Source organism: Rhinatrema bivittatum, chromosome 1 (assembly GCF_901001135.1).
Source record: "Rhinatrema bivittatum chromosome 1, aRhiBiv1.1, whole genome shotgun sequence".
Taxonomy (NCBI): domain Eukaryota; kingdom Metazoa; phylum Chordata; class Amphibia; order Gymnophiona; family Rhinatrematidae; genus Rhinatrema; species Rhinatrema bivittatum.
In genome coordinates this window covers 639,821,436-639,835,463 of record NC_042615.1, presented here as the reverse complement: position 1 = coordinate 639,835,463, position 14,028 = coordinate 639,821,436, and the positions used below count along the sequence as shown (strand labels likewise).

At 42.5% G+C, this 14,028-nt stretch overlaps 1 protein-coding gene across 3 annotated transcripts in view; it reads left to right on the top strand.

The window, feature by feature from the left end:
* PAM (peptidylglycine alpha-amidating monooxygenase) overlaps window positions 1–14,028 on the top strand; it is a 780,628-nt gene that overhangs the window by 402,187 nt on the left and 364,413 nt on the right. For all 3 annotated transcript variants that reach the window (XM_029572646.1, XM_029572654.1, XM_029572664.1), the window contains exon 6: window positions 6,817–6,904. In XM_029572646.1, coding sequence (XP_029428506.1) covers window positions 6,817–6,904 — 88 coding nt within the window. The remainder of the gene's footprint in view (window positions 1–6,816; window positions 6,905–14,028) is intronic.

The following is a 14,028-nucleotide window of genomic DNA, read 5'->3' as shown; positions in this document are numbered from 1 at the left end:
GATAAGACCTACCTCTGGTAAAGCCATTCTGCCTCAGATCCTGATATCCATTGAGTACCAGAAACTGCATTGTTTTAGCAGTGATTCCATTCATGTACTCACCACTGAAGTCAGACTAACTGGCCTCTGGTTCCCACTCGCCTCCTTACTTTTACGTTTTTGAAGAGAAACCACACCTGCCTGTCTCAGTTGAAAAACATCAGACAGCAGAGTTGCCAGAACTTCACTGAATTCCTTTAATGCCCTTGGCTGCATCCTGTCCCCATTCAGGGCTGGTACAGTCTCAGCAGCCCGAGGCCAAAAGGGAGAAAGCCAATACTGCCTATGGTATCTCGATTGGTAGTGGAACTGCCAGAGGAAAAAGGAGGCAGACTCTGGCTCTTCCTTAAGTGCAGTTTATTTACAGTGAAACTGAGAAAAGTGCACAGCAAAACAAAAGAAACAGAGAAGCTCGCCTTGGAGTTCAGGTCTCACAGTTAACACAGCGCAGTGCAAAGTAAAACACACAATGTAGGCAGCTCTCCTTGACTAGGCAAGTCCCAATATTAAACAAAGTAGGTCTTTAACACTTAAATGTAGCAGGTCTTCTCATACGGTGGGTTTCTGTCTGTTGCCCAGGGTCTGCTTAACCCTTCTATGCCCTGAGATCTTATGCTCTTTTGAAGGGCTCCTCCCTTCACCCAGGATTCCCTGTGGGTCTCAATCTTAAGACAGCTGTGCCCAGTCTTAAGGAAGTCTGAAGGAGTTTTCTGTACATTCCCTTACACTGCCAAAGAAGGGCGTGCTGTGCTGGAGCTGCTGCCAGTAGATAAGTTCGGGGTGGGGGTTGTATGACCGAAGGTCGGCCTAGGGCAGCACCAAATACTCTTGCACTAGCCTTGTCCTCATTGTTTATCTACTATTAGTTTTGCCAACTCCTCTAGAACAATCTTCTGAAAGTTGTTTGAGGTCTATCTCACTTTTATTCCTATTTGTGGCAGTTTTTTGTGATCCTACTCTGAGCCCTTCCGAAAATGAATACTGAACAAAAATATATATTAAGTAATTTTGCTTTTTCCTTTTCTGCCTGTGCACATCCCCCCTTAACCTTTTGAGTTTTATATTCCCATTCTAGCACTTCCTGCTGTCACTAATATATCTGAAAAACAATATGTTCCCCTGTTTTATTGTATTGGCTGTTTTTCTTCTATTTGCGCCTTCACTTTCCTGACTACGTTCCCAGATTCTCTTACCTTTTCCAGTTATTGTTGTCCGTCTTCCTGTTTCTGCAATCTCTCATAGTTTATGAATGCTAAACCTTTTCCCTTTCCTTTTCAGCCATTCTTTAGTAATCCAGAGTGGCTTCTTTTTACTTTACCCTTTATTTACTTTCTAACAAAAGGGTTGTTGCCTTTTCAAAATCACCTTTTAGTTTAGCACACTGCTCTTCTACTTTGCTTATGCTATTCAGGTATGTGACTGCTACCTCTAATCACTTCTGTAGTGAACTACGCAGTGTGAACAAAAACCCATGAGACTGTCCCTTCTCAGTAGAGCTTTCAATCTAATCTAGACAAACAAATATGGCAAAAGAGACTGTGAAGTTAATTTATTAAGAAAATAGTTAAAATCAATAAGGCTGTAAGTGGGGTAATCTGGGGTTAAGATTTAAAGGCAGCTTCAGAAAGGTGGGTTTTTAGATTGGATTTGAATAAGACAAGAGAGGGAGCATGACACACTTATTTAGGAAGTCTGTTCTAATTGTATGGTACAGCTAGATGGAAAGCACATTTGGGAATTGGCAGTAGAGGTGAAGGGCATAGATTAGGAGTGACTTGCCCTGATGAAGGGTGTAGAGAAATGAGAGAGGAGAAATAGTGAGGAGTTGCAGAATGAAGGCTCTTGTAAATGAGTAAGAGGAGCTTGAACTATATGCAAAAATGGATAGGGAGCCATTGTAGTTACTTGGAAGAGGTGTTATGGGTGTAGCTACTGGTTAAAGTTAAGTTCCACAGCTGAATTTTGGATAGATTGTAGTGGAGAGAGATGGTTCACTGGGAGACCTAGGAGGATCAGGTTGAAGTAGTTTAAGCAGCGGGTGATGAGAGAGTAGATAAAGTTTCTGGTAGTATGTTCAGAAAGGAAGGAGTGAATTTTAGTGATTTTGCAGATGACACAAAATTGTTTAGAGTAGTTAAATCACAAGCAGATTGTGATAAATTGCAGGAAGACCTTGTGAGACTGGAAAATTGGCATCCAAATGGCAGATGAAATTTAATGTGGACAAGTGCAAGGTAATGCATATAGGGAAAAATAACCCATGCTATAGTTACACAATGTTAGGTTCCATATTAGGAGCTACCACCCAAGAAAGAGATCTAGGCATCACAGTGGATAACACATTGAAATTGTCGGTTCAGTGTGATGTGGTAGTCAAAAAAAAGCAAACAGAATGTTGGGAATTATTGGAAAGGGAATGGTGAATAAAACGGAAAATGTTATAATGCCTTTGTATCGCTCCATGGTGAGACTGCACCTTGAATACAATTCTGGTCGCCGCATTTAAAAAAAAAAGATATAGTTGCAATGGAGAAGGTACAGAGAAGGGTGACCAAAATGATAAAGGGGATGGAACAGCTCCCTTATGAGGAAAGACTAAAGAGGTTAGGACTTTTCAGCTTGGAGAAGAGATGGCTGAGGGGGGATATGATAGAGGTGTTTAAAATCATGAGAGGTCTAGAACAGGTAGATGTGAATTGGTTATTTACTCTTTCAGATAATAGAAAGACTAAGGGGCACTCCATGAAGTTAGCATGTGGCACATTTAAAACTAATCAGAGAAAGTTCTTTTTTACTCAGCGCACAATTAAACTCTGGAATTTGTTGCCAGAGGATGTGGTTAGTGCAGTTAGTGTAGCTGTGTTTAAAAAAAGATTGGATAAGTTCTTGGAGAAGAAGTCCATTACCTGCTCTTAATTAAGTTGACTTAGAAAATAGCCACTGCTATTACTAGCAAAAGTAACATGGGATAGACTTAGTTTTTGGGAATTTGCCAGGTTCTTATGGCCTAGATTGGCCACTGTTGGAAATAGGATGCTGGGCTTGATGGACCCTTGGTCTGACCCAGTATGGCATGTTCTTATGTTCTTACAAAGAAAGAAAAACGTCACATTTTAGCAGTGTTTTGGATATGTGTAAAGAAGAAGAGAGAGGAGTTGGAAATGACTCCAAGGCTATGGGCTGAAGGGGCTGGAAGAATTACAGTATTTTCCAAGGAAATAGAGAAAGGGGGAAGTGGATTGGGTGGTGATGGTGGTGGGGGGAAGAGAAGGTATTTTATCTTGGCCATTTTGAGTGGACATCCAGGCAGCAATGTCAGATAAGTAAGCTGACATTTGGTATAGGATTTCTGATGTAGAGGTAAATCTGGAAATCATCAGCATAAAGATGGTATTGAAAGCCATTAGAGGAGATCAGAGCACCAAGAGAGAGAAGAGAGAACTTCTTGCAGAGCCTCACTCCATCTTTAAACTTGTTTTTCCCTGAAAGTCCAGGACCCTTGCCTTTGCAGTAGCCACCATTCCCTTTGCTCTAATGCTAAACCCCACCATTCTGTGATCACTGGATCGCAGGTGATCCCCATTAAGTCATCTGAAACACTTCCGGTTTGTAAGAACCAGGTCTAGTATTGCCCCTCACATGTTGGGGTCTGTTGCTAGTTGCCAGAACAGTTCTTCCTGCAGAGAATCCAGGATCTCTCTGCTTCTAGACAAAGGGTGGGCAAACTTTGGCCTGTCACCACATATTTTGCTACCCACGAACCTATATACTGAGCTTCTTTATCTCTGGCCTGCTGATCTCAACCTGCCTGCCCAATGTCGTTATCAGAGGCCACACACTGCACTCGCCCTGCAGATTGAGGATGGCTCTGTTACAGCACAAAGAGTGGAAGAGGCTGCCAGCAGACGAAGAGTAGAATTGGCCTGGTGTAAGTGAGAGGTAGCGAGTGTGTGTGATTGAGAGGGAGCTTCAAGGGGAAACCCTCATAATCCCCTCAGCCCTTGATACAGCTGAGGGCCAGTAATATGGCTCTGGTTAAAAAAGTTTGCCCATTCCCTGTTCTAGATGAAACCACAGCTGGGATGTCCTAATCAACATCTAACAGCTTGAAATCACCTGGTAATAGCACTTCCCCTTTCATAGCAATGCTGTGAATCTTTTAAACTAAGGAGGTAATTTTCAAAGGAGTTACATGCATAAATGTGGCATACTATCGTAGCAATTTTCATAGGCCATTTACTCACACAAAGTGCACTTACAGAAGTAAACCCTATGGACAATTCAATGGCATATATTGTAGCAATTTTCAAAAGTCCACTTATTTGAGTAAAGTGCATTTATTCGAATAAAACCCAGTTTTATGCATGCAAATGCTTTTTAAAATCAGGCCCTAAATCTTTAGTATCCATTTATTCTACCTGTGAAGGAGGTCTGTATATCACAAGCAGAAATAGATGTTCCATTTCCTTTTTCCAGATTAATGCACAATGCCTCCTCCTTACCTTGTAAGTCCTGCAATTCTGTTGCCTTTTTTTCTATATTGGTTTCCTCCACCTTCTAATCTGGGTCCTTAAAAAGCAAGTAAAAACTGTTCCATTCACCACGGGATCTGTTCAGAGTAGAACTTCATCCCAGGAGATCTATTACAGCCTTTGTTTGACCATGACCACTTAAGAACCCAGTAACCCAGGTACGGATTGGAACTCTTCTACCTGCCAGGGTTTATATGTAGAATATGGTTGTAGTCCTTGGCAGCTCCATAGGTTGTTGGCCTCTATGATCACATGGCATGCAAGTGTATATGTTGAAGGGAGTTTGGTGAATTTGTTTGTGCATGGTGGGATGAATGTGGGAGATTGCAAATGTGTTTTTTGGAGGGTGTATGTTCCTGCTGGCAGTTGCTCCTGCCCATGGAATTTTATGCATGTAATTTCCTACTAGTGGGATTTTATGTGCGTAAGCTTTTCCAAGCATGTGCAGACAAACAAAGATCGCAAATAGATGCCATCATTGGGAGCCTACAACATTCCTCTAGTGCAGTGATGGTGAACTCCAGACCTCGAGTGCCACAAACAGGCCAGGTTTTCAGGATATCCACAATGAATATGCATGAGAAAGATTTGCATACAGTGGAGGCAATGCATGCAAATCTTTCTCGTGCATATTCATTGTGGATATCCTGAAAACCTGGCCTGTTTGTGGCACTCGAGGACTGGAGTTCGCCTTCACTGCTCTAGTACTTCACTGTAAAGAATGCCTAAAAATGCATATAGCCATATATTTTCCTATGTAACTATTGTCATCTAATGCATTTTAAAATATCAGGTACAATGCACAACATGTAGGAAAGCTGATTAAATGAAAGTACCTGGAATATACTACCTATAATGTCAAATCGCTGATACTTATTTTTGTAGTGTTACTAGATGTACGCAGGACTGTACAAATGTACTTAGGAGAGAATTCCTGCCTTATGGAGCTTAGTCTAGCGATGAAATATACACAAAACAAGTAAGGGTTTTCAGGAAATCTTATTTATTACAGTAAACATGGTTAAAATTGGCAAGACTGAGAGCCAGAGTTCTTAAGATTTAAACAACTTGAAAATAGTTTTTTTTAGGTGGAACCTGAATATGATCGAGAGGGGGCATGACGTGCCCCTCCAGGGAGGCGTTACCAGGAATACGCCATAGACGGGTGGAACATGCAGAGTCGGCAGTGTAGGAGAAGAGCACATATAAGAATAACTTACTAAAAGAATGGCGGTAGCAAGGAGATGCATGGGGGGAGAGGTAAGCGAGGAGTGGTAAGGAGGAGCTGCGGAGTAAAGGCACTTGTAGGTGAGGAGCAGAAGTTGAGCTGTATGCAGAAACAGATGGGGGAGGCAATGTAGAGACTCAAAAAAGAGGGATTACAGGATTGTAACAGTATTGGAGGTTGACGAGACATGCAGCTGTACTTTGGATGGGCTGTAATGGAGGAAGATGGGCGTGTGGCAGATTGCAGCAGTTTGTGAGAGGTGCTTAAGAATGAGATATGTTTGGTAGTGTGTTCAGAAAGGAAGAGATGATAGAGAAAGAAATAACACATTTTAGCAGTGACTTAGATGGGTGCTGCCTTCTCTCCCTTGATATTTAATAACATATGCTATGCTCAGTAAGGTTGAGGTTAATTTTATGATGGCATACACAATTGTTTAACTCATTTCAGTTGGGTACTGGGAGAGAGAGGTCTTGGAGCAGTGGAACTGCAGTTATCTATGAATGGAGACCTAACACATATTCAAAATCACAAGCTGCTATCTTGTTTTAACTGATTTCATTTTTGGCAGACTGACAAGGTATTCGCTCGCTCGCTTTCTCTCCAGTGTCTGAGAAATCTTTATGGTAAGATGCACTCAGCAGGTTGGATTCTATCATTTGAATTCATTTATAGGACTTTGTTCCATCCCACTCTTTTTTTATTTGGAGAGTAAGAATTTCTTAGAGGATTTTTTAAAATCAGCTATGTAATGGGATTTTGTTTAATTTTCAACAAAGCCACCAGAGCTATGAGAATACTTTCTCCCCTGTTTCTCCCCCTGACAAGCCAGCAATCTGTTCTGTCCTAAGATGAACAGATACATATACCTGTTCTCTTGCTATATATAGTGATCACACATGTATATCTTTATGATGCAGTTTCTATAATTTAGTTATGTTATTCCTCTATCTATATACAGTTTTGAGGATGAAAATTGATTTGCTTTCTAAGATAGTTTATCATTTTGTCTTACAGTTGATTTCAAGCCTCAAGCAAGCATGGACACTGTTCATCATATGTTACTGTTTGCCTGTAATGTACCTTCTTCTCCTGAAGATTATTGGTAAGGGTTCACATTTATTTTTCCCTATTTAAATGATTTAACTTCAGGTACAGTAATTATCTTGCCAGTCAGTCTGCTCCATTCGTCCACACATTTAAGCCACCGAGTCAGCTAATGCTATTTACTTTTTCTCCTTTCTTATGAAAGGTTTTGTTTTTTAATCAGCTATGGCTAGGCTTTTCAATTTCATTCTCAAGGGAACAGCTTATGTTAATGGAACGTGGTACTAGTGGATGTGTGTTTGACTCTCATCCAATGTTATCCTTCTGGGACACATTTTTCTATTAATGTATTCTCTGCCACCCTTTTTCCAAGTCAGCTTTGCTGTTAGTGCTGTCAGCTGTACACTTCCTCCACTCAGCTCTGACTACCCTAAGACCCTCAGGAGCATTCATCTCATGGCACGCCCAGTGCCTCAGACCCACAAACGTCAGCGGTCGTCATGATTCCAAACGCTGCTCTCTGTGTGGCAGAGCATAGCAATCTGAAGGGAGGCCATGTCTGAGCTACTGCACGGGGTTGATTTACGTTATCAGCTATCGCTGGGTTTCGATGGTGGCAGCAATGTCTATAATTCTTTAATTATTTGTTTATGTTGAAAGATATATTGGTACGGAAGTAGAGCTTCGCAGAGTTACTTCTTTGTTGAATGCAGTTAAGTATCCCACAATTGGTTTCCGTAAATCACGCAACACGGAAACCCTCCTCATTTCTCTTACAGACCATATTATTATGGGGTTAGACAAAGGACACTCCTTTTTACTAGTCCTGTTAGACATCTCGGCGGCATTCGACACCGTCAACCATACCATCCTGCTGGATCACCTAGCAGATATCGGCATCTCCGGATCTGCCCACAACTGGTTCAAGTCCTTCCTCAACAATAGGAGTTTCAAAGTCAAAATCAACAATAAAGAGTCACCCCGAACAAAATCAACTCTGGGTGTACCACAAGGCTCCTCCTTATCCCCTACCCTCTTTAATATATACCTCCTCCTCCTCTGCCAACTGTTAACAGATCTCAACCTAATTCATTATCTGTACGCAGACGACTTGCAGATTCTAATCCCTATAACAGAATCAATATCAAAAGCGCTCACTCACTGGAATAATTGCCTTCTTTCCATCACTAATCTACTCAACAGCTTAAACCTGGTTCTCAATGCCTCCAAGACAGAGCTGCTCCATATCTCCTCAAATGAAAACAATATCGCCCCACCATCACCACACTCTTCTCACATTACCTGCAAGCAGGTTAGAGACCTTGGGGTAATACTAGACAATCGACTAAACCTAAAGAAAATGGTCAACACAACTTCCAAAGACTGTTTCTACAGACTACAGGTTCTAAAACGACTTAAACCACTCTTATTCTTCCATGACTTCAGGACAGTCCTCCAAGCGCTACTATTCGCCAAAATAGACTACTGCAGTGCCCTTTTCCTAGGCCTCCCCAAATCCACTACCAAACCACTGCAGATGATTCAAAACGCGGCAGCGAGATTGCTGACCAGTACCAGCCGCGGCGAACACATCTCACCCATCCTCAGGAACCTACATTGGTTACCAGTTAATTTCAGAATTCTATACAAATCAATCACCTTAATTCATAAAACCATCCATCATCATCTTCAACTCGACCTGGAAATCCCATTCAAACTCCACTCCTCCAACAGACCAACTAGGGATATTCTCAAAGGCACTCTGAAATTTCCCCCCACTAAAGCCTCACGCCTCTCTACAACCAAAGACAGAGCTTTTTCGATAGCTGGCCCATCTATCTGGAATAGCATCCCATCAAATCTCAGACTGGAGCCCTGCCTTTTAACTTTTAGAAAAAGACTTAAAACCTGGCTCTTTCTCCAAGCCTTCACCGATCCACCAGACATTCACTAGTTTGACCTTCACTCTTACCCGACCTGGCATTTACACTCAAGAATGGACTCTGACTCTTCCAGGTTAAAGCACCTATTAAGCTTTTAACCGTACACTCTACGGTAACACTTTATATTTCTCCTGCCTTATCTTCCTTCCAGCTTGTCGCAAGCTTCCAAGTTCTCTTTCCCTGTTGATTGTAACTTTGACTTATTCCCACCTATTGTTTAGCTCTAGTTTACTTGAATTGTTACTCCAGTTATTCCCTGTTAAATGTAAACCGATCCGATATGGTTATTACTATGAAGGTCGGTATAAAAAACTGTTAAATAAAATAAATAAATTGTGAGCCTCCCTTTTTCTTAGGAAAAAAAACAGGCAATTGATCTCTCAGGGAACCCTGACCTGGGCAGTTTTAGGGGTATTTTTTTGTGTGTGTTTTGTTTTTTTTTAACCCAGCCTGAATCTAAGATCTCTGGCAATCACTGCAGTCCCTCTCGCAGTATAATGAGGTAATTTTATCCATGGCATCTTTTCTTGATTAACAAATGTTGAATAATTCTTTTAGTTTGGCTTTCATCATTATATTAGTCTTTAACATTGATTCATGAATTTTTTTTTTTTATATGGACATTGATTTGAGGGGCAGAGCAAAGAGTCACTATGAAAATCATGGTACAGAGTTATAAATGTTGAAGCTTATCTTGTTTCAGAAATTGATTTCCTGTACATGAGCTTAAGTGTACAAGAGGCTTAATGTATAAATACCATGTTGTACAGACCTGCTAGCAGAGTGCATTGCTTACTAGTTCTTTTTGGGAATTCTGTTTTTGTCATCCATCTGGTGCTACCATTAATTCTGTCCTGTTACACATCTTGCAGACTCACACTGCTCTCATCCCCTTTCCAGGACAAGTTTTCCATGACGGTTATAGTCCTACCTAGCTAATGTCTGTTCAGAAAGGACAGGATATACAGCAAATGGGGGAGGAAGAATTACATTAAAGCAACTTTAATGCAGGGAGTATAAAGAAGGAAAGAGGCACTGTGTTTTATCTCAGAAATGGGACGTGACATTTCCTTTTATGCCAATGTAATCTACAGACCTGCACAAGCAGAGCTGGATGGGGATTTAGTCAAATACACTCATAAGGATGGTGGTGGCTAATTCAGAAGCAAGGTTCCTGGACTTCAGGAAAGCTAACTTTAAAAATGGTGTGGGTGGGGGTGGGTACCTCAATGAGTCTTCGCTTTTCTCTCTGTATGAATTCCCTTGGTGCTCTGACCCCTAATAACTTTCAATACCGTCTTTATGCTGATGATTCCCAGATTTATCTCTACACCAGAAATTTAAGCAGAAATCCAATCCCAGATCTGTTTACTTCTCTGAAAGGAAGAGGTGTTAACCGGTGGAAGATTTTACTGTGAAATGAGTTAGTTGGAACACCTCATCTGCAGAAACAATTAGAAGTAGAGAGATACTGGACTTTCTTCCAGTTTCTTTCTTCAAGCAAATGTTAGCAGAACCCACAATAGAGAGGGCAATACAAAAGATGGTACTTCAAAAAGGGGAAAAGTGCGTCTATTATCACAGTAGGTGATTACTTGAGCTCCAGTGATGACTAAACAGTATGGTTTAATATCTGAGCAAAGTTAGAGTCATGGAAATATCAAAGTGCTGGACATCAAAAGTATGAATATTAATAAGGACTTAAATATCTACAGAGAACATGAGAGAGAAGGGATATGGTAGAAGCCTTCAGATACCGCAAATGTATTTTTACAAATAAGCAAGTATTTTTTTTTTTCAGTAGAATGGAAGACCTAGAACAAGAGATCATGATCGGAGGTTAAAAGGTTGGGGATAGGGAATAGACTGAGAAATATTTCTTTACAGAAAGGGTAGTATCTGCATTGTATGGAACAGCCATCCAGTAGAGGTGGTGGAGGCAGAAACACTAACAGAATTTAAAAAAGCATGAAATAAGCACAGAGGTTCCTTTGGCGCAAAGACACGAGGGTAAGGCCAGAGATAAGTGGGGTCTACTGTATTGCAACAGGAAACAAATTGGGCAGACTTAATGGGTCTTATCTGCTTTCAAGTTCTGTGTTTGTGTTCTTGTTTGGGTAATTTGACTGAGGACTATAAAGGAATTATTTGCCAAAACTGAACCATTCAGTGCTGCTAGGCCTGACAGTAAAAACCCCATGAAGGAGCCTGTGACAGGCAACTTAGATGACAGCATAAAAACACCAACTAGCCGATCCAGTCTTCTGAATTACTGCTAAGCATGACTGCTTTTTAGATATTGCTCCTTACCCAAGACTGTTTTTGTTATCTTCCTTCTTTGTAGTCCCTGCCATTTTGGGTACACGAATCCCCTATTTAGTTTTCACCCAGCACCCCCTCCTTTCCCATGTGTAATCACAAAGTTTTGTAATATCTAAGTAGCTAGCAATACCAGAATGGCTGTTGTCCAAACATCTAGCCACCTCCTCCAGTAGGATCTTTGTCCTGAGACTCAGGTCTTCCATTTAAATGCACAAAACCGGGAACCGACCACAACAATGCGAAGATTTTACTTACCAAATGCTGGAGGAGCAGACTCACGAAGGGGGACCCCGGAGCGGGAAAGTACCAGCAAAAAAAGAACAATGCCTTTCTTTTTAGGAAAGAAACCTAAGAGCTCCAAAAACCCACAAGGCAACTGCATCAGGGAAAAAAAGGAGACTGAAGGGGGATCCCGCATGGCTGTGGGGATAGTGGCATGCTGGGCATCTGATGTCGCCCATCTGTGAGGACTACCATCTTGCTTGTCCTGGGAGAAACCTTTGTGCTAACCTGAGCGCACGATATTGCATCAGCCTGTTAGTCTTTCCATAATTAGAGAACCATCTTCAGTACCAGGGTTTCCAAGCCAGGCTTGCCATGCACAGGCTGAAAATCCTGATCTGGATCCCAAGAAAAAGCTATAATGCATTACAACATCTCTGAGATTTTAAAGAATTCAGAAGCATTCCATCTCAGCTCCATCCTCCAAATGGACAAGTATTTCTGAGTAAAAGAACTGATCAGGCTTTCCTGGAAAACCCGCAGCTACAACTAAAACAAGAATATAGTACAAACAGCTGAAAAGAGAGGACACTGGGAAGAAGACATTCAAAAAAACAGCAGCATGACAACAAGAGAGAACATTTTATTCCAAAATATTTGCAAATATACCCAACAAAATTAAATGTATGAGGGCAAAAAATAAAAGCTTCTTCAGAAATGCACAAAAGATTATGATGCCTCTCCATCTTGCTCAGTGTGCAGCGATGGCCAAGAAAGCAAATAGAACGTTAGGAGTTATTAGGAAAGGAATGGAGAGTAAAACAGAGAATATCATAATGCCTCTGTATCATTCCATGGTGCGACCACACCTTGAGTATTGTGTGCAATTCTGGTCACATTATCTCAAACAAGATATAGCAGAATTAGAATAGATACAGAGAATGTCGATGATAAAGGGAATGGAATGATTCCCCTATGAGGAAAGACTAAAGAGGTTAGGGCTGTTCAGCTTGAAGAAGAGATAGCTGAGGGGGGGATATGATAGAGGTCTATAAAATCATGAGAGGTCTAGAAATGGGTAAATGTGAATCTGTTATTTACTCTTTTGGATAATAGAAGGAATAGGGGGCACTCCATGAAGTTAGCAAGTAGATCATTTAAAACTAATCAGAGAAAATTCTTTTTCACTCAACGCACAATTAAGCTCTGGAATTTGTTACCAGAGGATGTGGTTAGAACTATTAGTGTAGCTGGGTTTAAAAAAGGTTTTGATGATTCTCACAGGACAAGCAGGATGGTAGTCCTCACATATGGGTGACATCACAGGATGGAGCCCAATCAAGGAACACTTTTGTCAAAGTTTCTAGAACTTTGACTGGCACCTACTGGGCATGCCCAGCATGGCACTAAACCTGCAGCCAGCAGGGGTCCCTCTTCAGTCTTCTTTTTTCCATGCAGCAGTAGCCACGTGGGCTAAGGAGCTCCACAGAGATTCCTGACAGGAATTTTCCTCACGGAATTACTAAAAACGTTCATACCCCACAGGGGTCCCTCCTTCAAATTTTTGGCTCTGCGGTACGCCGGTAACTTTTTACCCATTTTTCAGTCTATTCCCATCAAATTCAGCCCTTGCGGCCTACTGGCCGTAGACCGTACTGCGGCTAAATTTTTCAAAAGCCAAGGCGTCGGGGTTCCGTCTGTGCCCGCACTGTACTCATAGCATGTCCATTACAGACCCGCATAAAGTCTGTGTAATGTGTCTCGGGTGCGAGCATGATGTCCTGACTTGCACCAAATGTGCCTTAATGACACCAAAAGGTCGCAAGGCCAGAATGGAGAAAATGGAACTTCTCTTTCGTTCTCAAACTCCGATGCCGTTTATTGCATCGACGTCGTCTGAACCGGCACCGTTCACTTCGCGCCAGTATCGGCCACCAGCAGGTGACCGTCCGGCGTCGACGACTTCTCGGCCTTCAACTACCTCTAACTCCCCTCAGGACCGAGGGGATCATAGAGGTAGTTGTCTCGGACCATCAAGGACCTCGCCATTGTCCGAGCCGCCATCAAAGACACCCCGTCCAGAAAAGTCACTGACCCTTTCTGCGACCGGGTCACAGAGGCAACCCTCACCCAGACGGGTATCAGGAGCTACGCCTTTAACAGTGGTCCCTCCGGCTATGCCTCTGCCTCCTTCTTCCCTTCCGGAGCCGGGGCTGCTTGCTCCAGGTTTCCGTGAAGAATTGGACCGGATGGTTCAGGAGGCCATCGATAAGGCGATGCACCAAGTTCCTCTGCCACCGAAACCGGTGCCGATTGTGGAACTGACCACCGATCCGATTCCGGCAGCACTGGCACCGCTGCTCTCGAAGATGGAAGCGCTTATAGCCGCTTTTCCACCGATGGATCCTGGGTCATCGATGGCTCCGGTGCCTTCCCCGCTTACCCTGTCACCGGGAGGGGAAACACTGTTCCGCATTCCTCCATCGGGAGTGCTACCGATACCTCAACCATCGATGCCGATGCGCCCATCAGCACCGCCAATCCATCCATCGATGTTCTCGATGTCTGCACCGGTGCCCTCGATGCCCTCATTGCTGCCCCCAGCACTTCCCTCGATGCCTTCGGAACCTAGACTGGGACCTTCAGGAATACCATCGTCCTGTCCTTCTCAGGCTCCTAGAGGGGGCAGGTCCTG